The sequence below is a fragment of the Echiichthys vipera genome (assembly GCF_963691815.1).
Source record: "Echiichthys vipera genome assembly, chromosome: X".
Lineage (NCBI taxonomy): Eukaryota > Metazoa > Chordata > Actinopteri > Perciformes > Trachinidae > Echiichthys > Echiichthys vipera.
In genome coordinates, this window is record NC_139825.1 from 43,810,594 (window position 1) to 43,825,593 (window position 15,000).

Genomic DNA, 15,000 nt, shown 5'->3' on the forward strand with positions numbered 1-15,000 from the left:
ACAGAGAAACAGACAGACAGACAGAGAAACAGACGGACAGAGAAACAGACAGACAGACAGACAAACAGACGGACAGACAGACGGACGGACAAACAGACAGACAGAAAGACAGACAGACAGACAGACAAACAGACAGACAAACAGACACAGACAGACAGATAAACAAACAGACAGACAGACAGAAAGACAGACAGACAGACAAACAGACAGACAAACAGACACAGACACACAGAGAAACAGACAGACAGACAGACAGACAGACAAACAGACACACAGACAGACAGATAAACAAACAGACAGACAGTCAGACAAACATACAGACACACAGACAGACAAACAGACAGAAAGACAGACAAGCAGACAAACAGACAAACATACAGTCAAACAAACAGACAGACGGACAAACAGACAGACAGACAAACAGACAGAAGGACAGACAGACAAACAGACAAACAGACAGACAGACAGACAGACAGACAGACGGACAGACAGACAAACAAACAGACAGACAGACAGACAGACGGACAGACAGACAAACAAACAGACAAACAGACAGACAGACAGACAGACGGACAGACAGACAAACAAACAGACAGACAGACAAACAGATAAACAGACAGACAGACAAACAGATAAACAGACAGACAGACAGAAAGAGAAACAGACAGACAGAGAGAAAGACAGACAGACCGAAGGACAGACGGACAGACAGACAGACAGGCAGACAGACACACACATACACACACACACACAGACAAACAGACAGAAAGACAGGCGGTGTAAGGGTTAACTCCCTGTCTGTCCTCCCTACATTCTTCTTCTCTTACACTCACAGAAAACGCCCATTCAACTCATACATTTGTTTTTTTCTCCACTTTTTCAACATTGAATTAAAACAAAAACATATATATTTCCCAGAGCAGCTCGTCTCCTCACCTTGAACCCCGTCCGTTGACATCCATCACCTGTCTGCATCTGGCTGCAGCTCCACCGGACGATCACGGACAGATCCACAACCAACGGTCGTTTAACGGAACAAACACGGGGAAACAACAACTGTTTACGGGTTGTTTACTTCGCCGTTCCCGCTGAATGAACACAATTAACTTTTTCCTTTTTTCTGTAATGAGTCAAAAGTCAAACTTGTGCCCGAACATTTGAGTCCGAAGATCCTGCTTTTCATGTAACCGTCAAGCGCGAGGACGAGCCGGATATCGCTCCTGTGGTGGCGCCTTCAAAATAAGAGCATTGATTTTTGAATTTTATGAATTTAATTCAATTCAATTCAATTCAATTTTATTTGCAGTGCCAAATCATAACCAAAGTTATCTCAGGAAACTTTACAGAGTAGGTAAAGACCACACTCTATGACTTATTTATGATTTACAGAGAGTACGGTGTACAAATATATAGTTTTGTTATTAGTTCCACAGTCAGGAAGACTATTTCTTCTTAATTGGCTCATATTTCTTGTACATATAACACAGACTGTGAAATGTAAATAAATATATATTAAATATTTTCAGTGGTGGAATGCAACAAAGTACAATTCAATTCAATTCAATTCAATTCTATTTAAAGTGCCAAATGATAACCAAAGTGATCTCAGGACACTTTACAGAGTAGGTAAAGACCACACTCTATGACTTATTTATGATTTACACAGACCCAACAATTCCCCCGTAGAGTACGGTGGCAACGCAAACCTTCACTATAACAGACAGGAACGTCAGACAGACCCAGCTCTGTGGAGGACGCACATCTGTCTGCACCGGAGAGAGGAAGAAAAGGAGAGAGAAGATGGTCAGATGGACAGAGAGAGACAAAGACAGACACAAAGACAGAGACAGACACAGTTCCAGTAAGTATAATAATATCTATAGTAATGTAAATATAATTCCTGATCCTCTGAGCTTCTCTCCTCTCTGTCTGTATCATTCATGTCTCATCAATGCATGTTACTAACTCAACTTCTTCCCCGGGGTTGTTTGTGCTTTGTCGTCTCTCAAGTCTCTGCTGATCGTGGTGGTGCCTGCTGCCGTGGTCCCGCATGACGCTTCCTGCTGCTATTAGATTCAAGATTCAAGAAACTTTATTATCATTCATTCAGTCATCTTTAACCTCTTGTCCCTGTCGGGGTCGCGGGGGGCTGGAGCCGATCCCAGCTGACATCGGGCGTGAGGCGGGGTCCACCCTGGACAGGACGCCAGTCTATCACAGGACACATAGAGACAAACAGAGACAGACAACCATTCACACCTACGGGTGATTTAGAGTCCGGAGAACCCGGAGAAAACCCACGCAGACACGGGGACAACATGCAAACTCCACACAGAAGGGCCTCAGCTGGGATTCGAACATGTAACCTTCTCGCTGTGAGGCGACAGTGCTAACCACTACACCACCGTGTAGCCCTCACAGTGTCATATTATTGTAAAATATTATTTTAATTCGTTTTTTATCATTAACAAAGACACATAATGGCATTTTAATGTTGTGGGTTGACAATGTGGAGTCAAATTTAGATTAGTAGGATATTACTGCTACTGTTAAATACATGTGGAGTAAAAAGTACATTATTTCTCATTATTCTACAGTAGAGTAGAAGTAAAGTATAGTAGCTATAGCATAAAATATAAACACTCAAGTGAAGACAGTTTGCGGTACTTCCCCGGAGTTGTTTGTGCTTTGTCGTCTCGCAGGTCTCTGCTGATCGTGGTGGTGCCTGCTGCCGTGGTCCTGCATGACGCTTCCTGCTGCTATTATAATCTATAACCTCAGCTGTGCTTGTTTCTACTATTCTGCTGTATTAATAAGTCATATTCACATTACTATAGATATTATTATAGTTACTGGAAGTGTGTCTGTCTCTGTCTTTGTGTCTGTCTTTGTCTCTCTCTGTCCATCTGTCCGTCTTTTCTCTCTCTCTCTCTCCTTCTCTTCCTCTCTCCAGTGCAGACAGATGTGCGTCCTCCACAGAGCTGGGTCTGTCTGACGTTCCTGTCTGTTATAGTGAAGGTTTTCATTGCCACCGTACTCTACGGGGGAATTGTTGGGTCTCTGTAAATCATAAATAAGTCATAGAGTGTGGTCTTTACCTACTCTGTAACGTGTCCTGAGATAACTTTTGTTATGATTTGGCACTGTAAATAAAATTGTGTAATGTGAATATGACTTATTAATACAGCAGAATAGTAGAAACAAGCACAGCTAAGGTAATAGATTATAACAGCAGCAGGAAGCGTCATGCAGGACCACGGCAGCAGGCACCACCACCATCAGCAGAGACCTGCGAGACGACAAAGCATAAACAACTCCGGGGAAGAAGTGAATTAGTAACATGCATTGATGAGACATGAATGATACAGACAGAGAGGAGAGAAGCTCAGAGTACCTGGAAAAGTATTAACCCCCGGCAGACTAGGCCTATAGCAGCATCATTAAGCAGAACAGAATCAGCTTAAAAATAACAACACAGCTAAGTGCTCGTAAATTTGACCGCATTTTCAACACCACCTTTGAGCAATTTAAAGTTTTTGGTATAAGTGCTACTGATACATTTCAGTCTGCACCAGAAACAGTAAAGGTTGGGTATCTAGTCCTGTACAAACAAATTTAAACCCAAGAAAATGATCAGCAGATTACGAGATAACAGATACAAGATAAATTAATTAAATGTTATACGGAGGATTTGCATTTAGGACCCAAAAATGTTGTATAACAACTTTTCCTCAAGCACTTTTGCCTCAGATTTACTTTATCTAAGGGTTTTTAGTGTAATAGTAAATCATTTTCAGGACCCAAATGTGCATTTTGTTCCATTGCCGACTTAGACCTGTGCTTTTATTTTGAAGGTAGACCTATGCTGACTTTGTGCCTTTGAGCCCAGCTGTCTGTGAGTTTTACAGGCTTCTGTTGTTTTAAGCATTGATGCTTCACAGCTCACACACTATAGAGCTGTCTGCTGGTTTTTATGTCAGTGAATTAAGTGTGTGTGTGTGTGTGTGTGTGTGTGTGTGAGTGTTTTACTGCAAGAAAATCAAACATGTTGGTCAGCTTGAAGCAAACCAGAGATAATTAAGAGCCGTAAACCCTGCTGGAGTGTTTCTACAAGAATTTCTATTGCACTTTAGGTGTAATTCAGGCGCAAAATCATCCCACGGTCTTTTTCGGCACTTATATACATCAAATAAGCCATCGTGTGTAAAGTATTCACGGGGATATTGCAGGAGAGTCGCTAACAGCCCAGACGTGGCTAACAGTGATTAGCTCGGCGCAGCACGGTGAAAGCATTCAAAGGTCTTTTTTAACCACTAATACTGCTGAAAATAACAGCAAACCTCTGCAGCAGCATGAGAAGAGTCCCTACACACAAAACAAAGCACCAACAACGTAGTTAGTGAACCCAGAGTTTATTAAAAGAGTGTTTTAAAGACTTACCTCCTGGCCCCTGTACCAGCTCCCCTCATAGTAAAGTCCATTCAAGTGGATTACCAAAGTCAATCCCAAAGGAAGGAGCCCATTGGTGCTTTGTTTTCTGTGTAGGGACTCTTCTCATGCTGCTGCAGAGGTTTGCTGTTATTTTCAGCAGCATTAGTGCTTAAAAAAGACCTTTGAATGCCTTCACCGTGCTGCCCCGAGCTAATCACTGTTAGCCACGTCCGGCTGTTAGCGACTCTCCTTGATTTCTCCGTTAACAGCTGTTACACTAAAAAGATTTGATGTATGTAAGCGGCGAAAAAGAACATTAATTACACTTTAAGTATTTATTCTTCTGGTTACCTGATAAAACTATTTTTTGCGACAGCTTGCATCAAATAAAATACAAAAAAAAGTGTTTAATTTTATCCTCATATTGTGAGTTTAACTGCAAAAAAAGATTATTATCATTATTATACGTGAGTCAGTCAAAGATTGAGCGAAAAGATGAAAAGACAAACATTTTATTAGATGAGTTTATCTTTTACCTACATCAAGGTACTATAAAACAGTACATTTCTATAAATTGTAGAAGGAATAGTACAATAATAAAACAGTCTAACTATACAGAAAAGAAGCAGAACAGACATTTCCAGGGAATGATAAAAATAAGAATATTATTTACAAGTAGGAAATGCTGAATCTTCCCTTACAACAAACTCAAACCTGAAGATGAACCAGAAGTTGTCAAGTCACAACATTAACTAAGTCACAATTGTGACATAATTAAAAATTTTCCCGCCAAATTAAAATGTTCTACTGAATAAAAATGTACTTTCTCATCATTTTAAAATCAAAGCATGTGGACTTACTTTTGGGGGACAGCTTATCTCATAACTTAAACTCATAATTTTGACTTAGTAAATCGAAAATCTGACATAATTTCATCTGACGACACTTCTCGTTCTGCGAGAATGAGCTTCCATAGTTGCATCTTTAAAGTGGTTTAATAATTTTACAACCAAAGTGTCACTTTTCATTACGCCCTCATCATCGCTGCTTCCTGCAACAATGTTATAAAAGGATTACAAACAAAATAAATGACTATAAATGTAACATTAATACTCAATACTTTAAAATATTTAACCAAAAGCTTAATGTAACCACCGTATTCAATACATTATGGTGTAGGAACGGTGCCAGCTGAATGAACTCAATACAGACTGCAAAGAAAACCACTAGATTTCAACTTAACACAACTCTCCCACAATATTACATCACATTAGCAGGTTTTAGTACATTTCGGACAGTTTGGTTCAGTTTGTCTAAATTATTTGGCTGTTTAATAATGATGTAAGTTGCCACATCAGGACGTCACGACGGTGTTGATACATTCAGCAGCTTTTGGTAAGAAATCTCTATGGAAAGCTTTGAACTTGTTAGATGTTGTTGCCGGAGAGCATCTAAACATGTTGTTGCGTTGTGTTTTCCTGCATTTCTGCATCAAATAGTGTCTGAACATCAACTCATGAATGAATCAATTAATCAATCAATCAATCAATCGATCGATCAGTCAAGAAGCAGTCGTTGGTTTGACTGGGCTGTTCTGCCGTCAGGACGTCCAGTCCTTCAAAGATCATCCAGGCAGGGCAAAAAAAAGCACCTTAGTTACCCGTGGTTACCACTGTTGACAGGAAACAGTGCTCTCGAACTCAGTGGTTACCAAAGTTATCGTAGTTATCAATGTCATAAAACTCACAGATTACCACAGTTACCAGGGACTACCGATTTAAACTCTGTGGGGTTGTCCTGACGACCACGGGTATTTTTGAATCCCTGTGTTTCTCTGCACGGTTTGGCCTTTTATCCACACGTAACCGCAGTGGTGGGCTCCTGAAACGGATTTTTCTTTCCCGAAAAGTCCAGTTTCAGGAGTCATGTGTGGACAGGAAAATCTAAATTTCTTGTCGACATTGTTTGACGGCACACTATGCGACAGTAATAAGTGAGTTGTATCCATGGAGACGTGTGGAGCACTCTAGAAGTGACCAGCTGACAGAGTTGTTGTTATGGAAGACCGAGCCAAACTACTTTAGTACTTTAGCAACTTAACAGCACTTTGTGATTTTAAATTCATGAGTGACAGTGAGAAGTAACTCAACTTCGCTGTCAGTCCACACAAAGAAATCTGCCCGGCCTCGTTTTGCCATTGTTGTTTTCCCGGTATGAAGATTTCCAGCCTTGTGATTGGCTCAAATGTTCTTTCCTGGGGGCCATAAAAGTTCGGTTTCAAAAATACACGTGTTCGTGTGGACTAGGCCTGCGGCTTATGTATTTACCAGAGACCCGTGTTGTAGAACTCAGTGGTTACCACGGTTACCTGGGAGTAGTGTCGTACAACTCACTAGTTGTCATAGCCATCGATGTTCTGAAATGCAGAGGTTACCATAGTTACCAAAATCCTAGAGTTCTAGAACGCACTAGTTACCAGGAAGTAGTGGTTTAAATGCAGTGGTTACCGTAGTCACCGGTGGCTAGGGTTCTAGAACTCAGTGGTAACCATAGTTTCTTCCACAGGTGAACCACTGCAGCGTCTTTTAATTAACTCCAGTTTCGTGTCACTCATGACGATGAGGTGACAGCACTTTAAAGAATGATTCAGGACCAAGACCGGTCCATTGTTGGCACTGTGATGACATCACTGGGCTGGTCATCGTGTGATCTGCAGGCCATGTCCCCTACAATGACGCCACAGCTGCGAGTCCGTCACTGTGCTCCAGGTGGTGCAGCTCAGCTTTACAAACCGTGGCGTTGCTGCAGCGGAGCGACGTGACAGCAGGCGGCTCCTCGTCACCTGAAAGACACGCGGACAGTCACATGAGAAAATGAGAGCAGCATTTGTCACGACATTTAAAGGTTGAATACGTAGAATCTGTATTTAAAGCTATATTTACACCCACGCAGTGTTTTGAGGGGTACAGAATCAAAGTATTTCTTTTCCATAAAAAATATAATTAGTCAGAATTAAAATTGTACTTTTGTTTTTAATGGGTTTAACACAGACTTTGTGTCACGTTCTGTTTACATTGTAGCAGCCAATCTGACTGTTAAGTCTGACGTGACGCCCTTTCAAAATAAGACTTCCAGATCCAAACGCTCCGTTGAAACAAAACAGACAACAACGGCCTAACGTGAACAATTACGATCACCTCTTCCGACAGTTAAACACCTTTTTCATCCATAAGAAAGAGGTAAAATGACAATTACGTTGCTTTTTTAAAAACTCAGATCTGTTCAAACAAGGGGGAACACAGCACTGCGTTGTGGAAGAAATACAGGGCTTCGACCTGCTTGGACCCGGAAATCATATTTTGAAAGGGCGTTACGTCACGACTTAACAGCCGAATAGAGGCCGACATTGCAGGTTGCCAGGGTTGTCTGTTGTTGGGTGCAGCTACTGTGGGCTGGCACTGGGTGAAATGGAGTTTGCCAATCCTGCAGCTGCTTATTTGTCCCAGCAGCTGAGTGACCGGAGACGGGCAAAGACCAGAGTCAGTATAGGCCGAATATTCACTCCATGGACTGAGAGAAAGGAGTTAAACGGTGTGAAAACACACTCACAAATGGCTGCGTTTCTCCTTGATCAGTTAGCTAACTTTCATGTTTACTTAGCTGTAGCGGCTAACGCTAACTGTCAGTCAAACTCCTCTAATACTTGTTTTTATGGTGCGATTTGTCGGAGGGGACGGGTTCAAACAGACTCAAACAGACTCTGGACTCCTGTAGAGTACTGGGACGGGTTTGACCAACCTGGCAACCTGAGTGCTGGAGTAATTTTTTGTTGTTGCGACTACGATCTTGAGACACTAGATGTCGGTGTTCTGCTCATTCTTCATATTCGATCTTTCAAACAGCCGGCCTTACCCAGCCCTGAAGATGATGATTCACTGCCTGCCAGGGAGGAGGAGTCCGCCTGGTCATGTGACAGTCCCTCCATTAGGGGAATGGAGAGCTCTGAGGATGGGACAGACGAATCATAGATGCCTGAATCACGAGGGGGCGGGACCTCTGGAGGGGAACGATGGCCTTCTTCTGCCTGGGAGTGGACAGGGCAGGCCACATCCTGGAGGATAGAGGGAGCGGAGGACGAGGAGGAAGAGGAGGAGGAGGATTCTTCAGGTAACAGTCCAGATATACCAGAGGTGGACCTGAAAGGGAAGAACAGCAGAATGAATGAATGGTATGTGAGTTTTACATCAAGATAAACCTGAAAAAATCTGAACCTTTCCTTTAAAAAACTAAATTACATCTTGCTCTACCTTGAAGTGGGTCCCAGCATGGACAGAGAGCAGTGAGCCAGGCCTGGACTGGGACAGAGACCAGGACTGGGACTAGGACTGTGACTGGGGCCTATGTTAAGGCAAGGACTGGAGCCAGGGGCCAGCAGGAGCATGTTCCTCCTCTGCGCTTCCTCCCCGCCCTCCAGCGACGGCGTATTCACCAGCACCTCGTTCAGCACCAAGCCAGAGTCGAACCTCTGCTCGGGCAGAGACGAGGAGGAGGGACAGGGCAGCTTTGGAGCAGGGCTTGGAGCCGAGACGGCAGGGGGAGGAGGATGTTTGGAGGAAGAGGCTGAGGGGCCTGCTGAAGGAGCCAGCTGCATCTCAAACCAGTCAGGGTTCTGGCTGATGTGCTGATGCATGTTGCAGATGGAAACATAGAGCGATCGTCCGGATCTACTTCTGAAGTAGTTCCTCCTGGAGACATTGAGAGGCTGCGACTCACGATCAGACAAACTGGACTGACTGGAGTGGAGCCGACTGAAGAGCTGAGGCAGCTGGTCCATCAACTTAAACCTGAACACAGGGAATAAAAAGATCAGGCTGCAGGGTTTCCAGACACCCACTGACTCAACTAATGACTTTATTAAATTCAAACTAGTTTTCCTGCAGCTGGCCTGCTTGATGTGGACAAAACATGAAGCATAATACTTTGTTTTAAAGCTGCAGTGGGCAAATGCGGCAGATCGAATTGACTGATTTTGAATGTTTACAACTCTCACGCCCCTCCCCCTCTACCACCCTGCTCCTCCACTCCCTCTTATCGAGTGCTCGTCAGTGCACGTGCACCAGTTTCCTGTGAACACACCCGTGTCTTCTCTCATTAAAAAGCATGGAGTACACGCTACCCGGAGGTAGACTGGCTAACTTACTCATAGATAGGAACTGCTAACGTCATTTAGCGTATGCCTAGATTGAGGCGTGTGACGTGCACGAACACAGCCCTGCAGTGAGTGGACAGGATATTACGGGCGGGGACGATTTTTGCAAAACAAACGATAGGCTCTAGGTGCGCGTAGAGGTGCGTTTATTTTCTAAAATGATTTTTCTGTTGTTCAATCAGAGCATAGTGTTTGTTTCAGTAAATATGAGCAAACAAATGTTGCCGACTGCGACTTTAAATGTTGTGATGCTGATATGAGATGCAACAAAATAAAGATTTAAGTACACAAATTCAGTATCTCGTGGTCATACATGCTGCAAGAATATTCTTAAAAGTGAGAGATTGTGTTCAATGAACATGCTTCTACATGTTTTTGCTGTAATTTTCCTCTATTTCGTTAAAAACGTCTCTCTTGTTTACCTGGGAGCCAGACTCAACATGGTGGGGATGTCGTTTTCTGTGGAATAATCAAAGTAAACCGTCATGAAGCGATTCAGCTCCTGAGCACCGCCCCTCTCGCTCTGCTTTGCCAAACGCAGCTTCTCTGCGATCATGGCCACGCCCACAATGAACAGGTCACTGCTTGATCCACCAATCGGAGAGCTGCTGCTGCTGCTGCTGCTGCCGTTATTACGGCGACTGACTGGCGTCTTCCCTCTGCGGCTCTTCTTCTCCACGTAGTAGCTGCAGGAGGAGAACTGAGCCGGTTAGAATAAAATAAACTCTAAAGAAGTAAAAAACAAGATTGAGGGAAAGACGTTGACTCAACCACTTCATTAGGTTGTCAAAAGTATCGTTACTTTCTCGATACCAAATGTTTAAAACGATGAAATGTTTGTTAATTATACATTTGATAGTATCGGAAGTACCAACGCTATAAAGGAGAAACAACAGAGCTGTTAAAAGTCGAGCTCAGTTTATAGAATAAATACAATGGAGTGAATCACAGTTGAACGAAGAACTCAAACTGATATCTTTGATGAAAATTGGTCAAAATGTGTCAACATGTGTCAACTATAAGGCCCGATTTTGTTATATTATATATAAAATAATTTTTCCCCCAAGTGCAAAACCATTATGAGTTGATGTGAATGTGTACTTATGTGTGTGTACACATGTGTGTGTGTGTGTTATTATCCACCCCAAGTAAAAACTAAAAAGCAAAATGGATTTTAGATGGAAAGAGAGAAAGAGGGAAGAAAGTAAGAAGAGACAGAAACAGCATAGATGCAATACTTTAAGTTTGTCAATCAAAAAACCTAACATAAGATACATTTTAATGAAACAATGTCAATTAAAAAACCCACAACTTCTAACGGAAATTAAAAAAAATGTGTTCGGTTCATTGATGACTCTAAAAAATCGCCCGTAGGTGTGAATGGTTGTCTGTCTCTGTTCGTCTCTATGTGTCCTGTGATAGACTGGCGTCCTGTCCAGGGTGGACCCCGCCTCACGCCCGATGTCAGCTGGGATCGGCTCCAGCACCCCCCGCGACCCCGACCCCGGGATAAGCAGTTGAAGATAAATGAATGAATGAATGTTACAAAATTATCCAAAGTGCTTTAGTAGCATCTAGTGGCCACTGGAGGAACTGCAGCTGAAGGCTCTTCAGATGAAAACACAACAGGAGTGATGGGATATAGTGCATTTAGCTGGGAGCTGAGTCTCCTGGCTGTTTTTTTTAAAGGGCAGGGGTTACCCCACCTCTCTAGCCGACAGTATTACAGCAGGCAACAGAGAGAGAGAGAGAGAGAGAGAGAGAGAGAGAGAGAGAGAGAGAGAGAGAGAGAGAGAGAGAGAGAGAGAGAGAGAGAGAGAGAGAGAGAGAGAGAGAGAGAGAGAGAGAGAGAGAGAGAGAGAGAGAGAGAGAGAGAGAGAGAGAGAGAGAGAGAGAGAGAGAGAGAGAGAGAGAGAGAGAGAGAGAGAGAGAGAGAGGGAGAGAAAGCGCGTAGGCCTTTAGAACAGACGGTGATGATGAAGGGCAGGGGTTAACCCACCTCTCTAACTGACAGTATTACAGCAGGCAACAGAGAGAGAGAGAGAGAGAGAGAGAGAGAGAGAGAGAGAGACAGAGAGAGAGAGAGAAAGAGAAAGAGAAAGAGAGAGAGAGAGAGAGAGAGAGAGAGAGAGAGAGAGAGAGAGAGAGAAAAAGCGTACCGTAGGCCTTTAGAACAGACGGTGATGATGAAGTTGGCTTCGTCCAGCTGTCTGCTGAGCCACGACATCTGACCCTCTTTGCACATCTCCAGGTGTTCCCACAGGTCCAACACAACCTGAGCACGAGTGAACCAGGATTTAACAACCACACCAACCTTGATTTAAACAGCCATCTCACTTTAAAGTGCAGTTGCATCTCATGGTCTTTGTTAGTATGAATATATATCAAATAAGGCATGACAGTTTTTTCCCTTGATCACCTGTAAACAGAGAAATCCCGGACAGTCGCTAACAGCTGGACGTGGCTAACACTGATTAGCTCGGGGCAGTAAGGTGAAGGCATTCAAAGGTCTTTTTTAACCACTAATACTGCTGAAAATAACACCAAACCTCTGCAGCAGCATGAGAAGAGTCCCTACACAGGAAACAAAGCACCAACAGCGTTTTTTCTTAACAAAAAGGTACAAAAATAACTCTTTGCACCGACTTTATCAGTAGAGTTCAAGCTAGAAAAAGGTTCTTGTGTTTGTAATGCAGAGTTAGCGGGACGAAGCGCATTAAAGGACATAGAGTTTATTAAAAAAAGACTGTTTTACAATGCAACAAGCCTGGGATTATGTATATTCCTGCCGAAACACACCATGGGATGCAAATACGCCGCAATTCCACTTTAAGATTTTATTAAAATTTAATTTTTTCTGCCACTGTCTCACCTCACAGCTGCAGAAGTCCTGCAGGAAGTAGGCGAAGCTCTGGATGACGCCGGTGTGCTTGGGACAGTCTCGGTTGGAGTAACAGATGAAGACCTTTGGGCGGGGCCAAGGCCGCTCTGTGTTCAATGCTGCACTGTGATTGGATGACTCACTGCTCTCTTCGTCCAGTTGGCTGTAGATGTTTTCTAGGAGCAGAGGAGACGAATGTTTTAGAAAGAGATTTATAGAGTGACCCAAAACAAGCAATATCACCAATAACTAGTGCTCCTCTCACCTTGCTGTTTCTTGCGACACATGACGGTGAAGAGAGTGGCGAAGGCGGACATGATGACCAGCGGTACTGTGATGGCCATGGCACGAATAGGCCCCGCCCAGGGGGAGTGGACTGCAGATGAAACAAACAGACCCAGCATGAGACAAAAGAACCAGGTAGCTGAAGGTCCTTTAAAGAAACATTATGCACATTACGCACCCGGACTGACGTGGTACTGAGTTTGCCTCCTGCTCGTGTTACTGTCGTCTCTCAGCTGGCACAGAAAAGAGGAAAAGTGACGAAAGAAAGGGAGGAAACAGAAGAGAGAAATATTATGAACAGATGGATGTAGATTTTAAAACGGAGATTTCCTTTTAATATTGGATTCATTCATTTAAATCCATATGTAAGGTGAAGAGGAGGATCAATAGGACCCAGTTTAAGCATCAGTCTAGGGATCAAACTGCGTCTAAGTGAAGCTCAGCCATGTGCTGCGTTCATGTACCTCGATAGTGTAGGTTCCTGGAGTGATGTCCTGGAGGATGCATGTAGTTCTGAGCTGGTTCACGTCCTAAAAAATGACAAAAGGTGGAATCATGTTATCACCATACGTTTAGACATTAATCAACACAATTCACAATTTACAAATTTCAAGGGCGGCGAAGTCCTAGCGACCAGAATCAGAATCATACTTTATTGTCAGAGTGTGACATTTGGTTTTACAGCCAGTCTCATTTAACATTTAACAAGTAACACACAGAAAAATTAAAGGAGGGAAACATACAGCAGCAGTGCGACCTTCTCGCCACATTGTTCACAGCGGTGATGGCTGATTATTTTGTTAAACTGACTTTCTTGTGGGTGATTTGTCTGTAGCTGATACCACAGAGGAGGAGGAGGAGGAGGAAACAGGGGAATATAGGATGTGACGGATCATGTGCTGTGGTCTGAGCTTTGCAGGTGATGGCAGCGTCAACCAGGGCTGGTAGATTAGGAGTGGGGAGGTTGATTGTTTTTGAGTAAGTGACAGTGACTTAAATGAGCTTGTTTCTATTGTTACTGGGGAGCAATGTGAAAAAACAGAGGGCACAGTTCAGGAGAACGGATTCAATGATGCTGCGATACAAAGGGAGCAGAAGTCGGGTTTGAACAGACAGAGTGTGCAGACGACATAGAGACAGACAGTTAATGTTCGTTTTCAGAGCTGAAATTAACTTTGTCTTCCTTTCCCTGAGTTTAAACCTAAACACCCACGCCCCTCACTAATCACTGTGGTTAAGGGTTGGCTGTTGATCCCTCCTCCGGCCCACACAAACACAAATTGAAGGCCAAGCGTGTTCTGTCCGCTACTGTAGAAAAGTGCAACATAAGTCAGGAGTCATCAAATGGTCAAATTTAAGACGTTTAAAGACCTTTTTATTGCCACTTTGAATGAAATTCCTGCGCAAAATCATCACATGGTCTTTTTTGAGCACTTACACACATCAAATAAGCCATCAACACAGTTGTTTTTTGTGTAACAACTATTAACGGAGAAATCCAGGAGAGTCGCTAACAGCTGGATGTGGCTAACACTGATTAGCTCGGGGCAGCACGGTGAAGGCATTCAAAGGTCTTTTTTAACCACTAATGCTGCTGAAATTAACACCAAACCTCTGCAGCAGCATGAGAAGAGTCCCTACACAGAAAACAAAGCACCAATGGGCTCCTTCCTTTGGGATTGACTTTGGTAATCCACTGTAATGGACTTTACTATAAGAGGAGCTGGTACAGGGGCCAGTAGGTAAGTCTTTAAAACACTCTTTTAATAAACTCTGGGTTCACCAACTACGTTGTTGCTGCTTTGTTTTCTGTGTAGGGACTCTTCTCATGCTGCTGCAGAGGTTTGCTGTTATTTTCAGCAGTATTAGTGGTTAAAAAAGACGTTTGAATGCCTTCACCGTACGGCCCCGAGCTAATCACTGTTAGCAACGCTCCCGTATTTCTCCGTTAACAATGAAAAAAACTTTCTTAATGTCTTATTTGATGTGTGCAAGTGCTGAAAAAGACCATGGGGTGATTTGGACCGGAACTAAACTTTAAGACCGAAAACACTTGATGGTGATGGTTTTGGGATCCTGCTGTATGACAACGTTTTGCACAGAATGCATCTGGCCTCATCTCGGTTGGCAACAGATTTAGGTAGGTCCATATGTTTCATTCACAGTAAGTAGCCTTTCTACATCTCCTTCTCGA

At 43.3% G+C, this 15,000-nt stretch overlaps 2 protein-coding genes across 3 annotated transcripts in view; both read right to left on the reverse strand.

The window, feature by feature from the left end:
* The window catches only part of arhgef3 (Rho guanine nucleotide exchange factor (GEF) 3), a gene marked incomplete at its 3' end in the record, with an annotated part of 53,054 nt that extends 51,980 nt beyond the window's left edge, over positions 1-1,074 (reverse strand). Inside the window, exon 1 of the mRNA XM_083939638.1 lies at positions 937-1,074. Within this exon, the coding sequence (XP_083795764.1) occupies positions 937-962 (26 nt within the window). The 5' untranslated portion in view covers positions 963-1,074. The remainder of the gene's footprint in view (positions 1-936) is intronic.
* A 3,941-nt stretch (positions 1,075-5,015) lies between these two features.
* The window catches only part of il17rd (interleukin 17 receptor D), a 49,137-nt gene continuing 39,152 nt past the window's right edge, over positions 5,016-15,000 (reverse strand). For both annotated transcript variants that reach the window (XM_083938661.1, XM_083938660.1), the window contains 9 exons: positions 13,271-13,336; positions 12,985-13,039; positions 12,787-12,897; positions 12,513-12,697; positions 11,800-11,915; positions 10,063-10,326; positions 8,739-9,275; positions 8,344-8,627; positions 5,016-7,273 (listed from right to left, as the gene is read on the reverse strand). In XM_083938661.1, the coding sequence (XP_083794787.1) occupies positions 7,158-7,273; positions 8,344-8,627; positions 8,739-9,275; positions 10,063-10,326; positions 11,800-11,915; positions 12,513-12,697; positions 12,787-12,897; positions 12,985-13,039; positions 13,271-13,336 (1,734 nt within the window). In that variant the 3' untranslated portion in view covers positions 5,016-7,157. The remainder of the gene's footprint in view (positions 7,274-8,343; positions 8,628-8,738; positions 9,276-10,062; positions 10,327-11,799; positions 11,916-12,512; positions 12,698-12,786; positions 12,898-12,984; positions 13,040-13,270; positions 13,337-15,000) is intronic.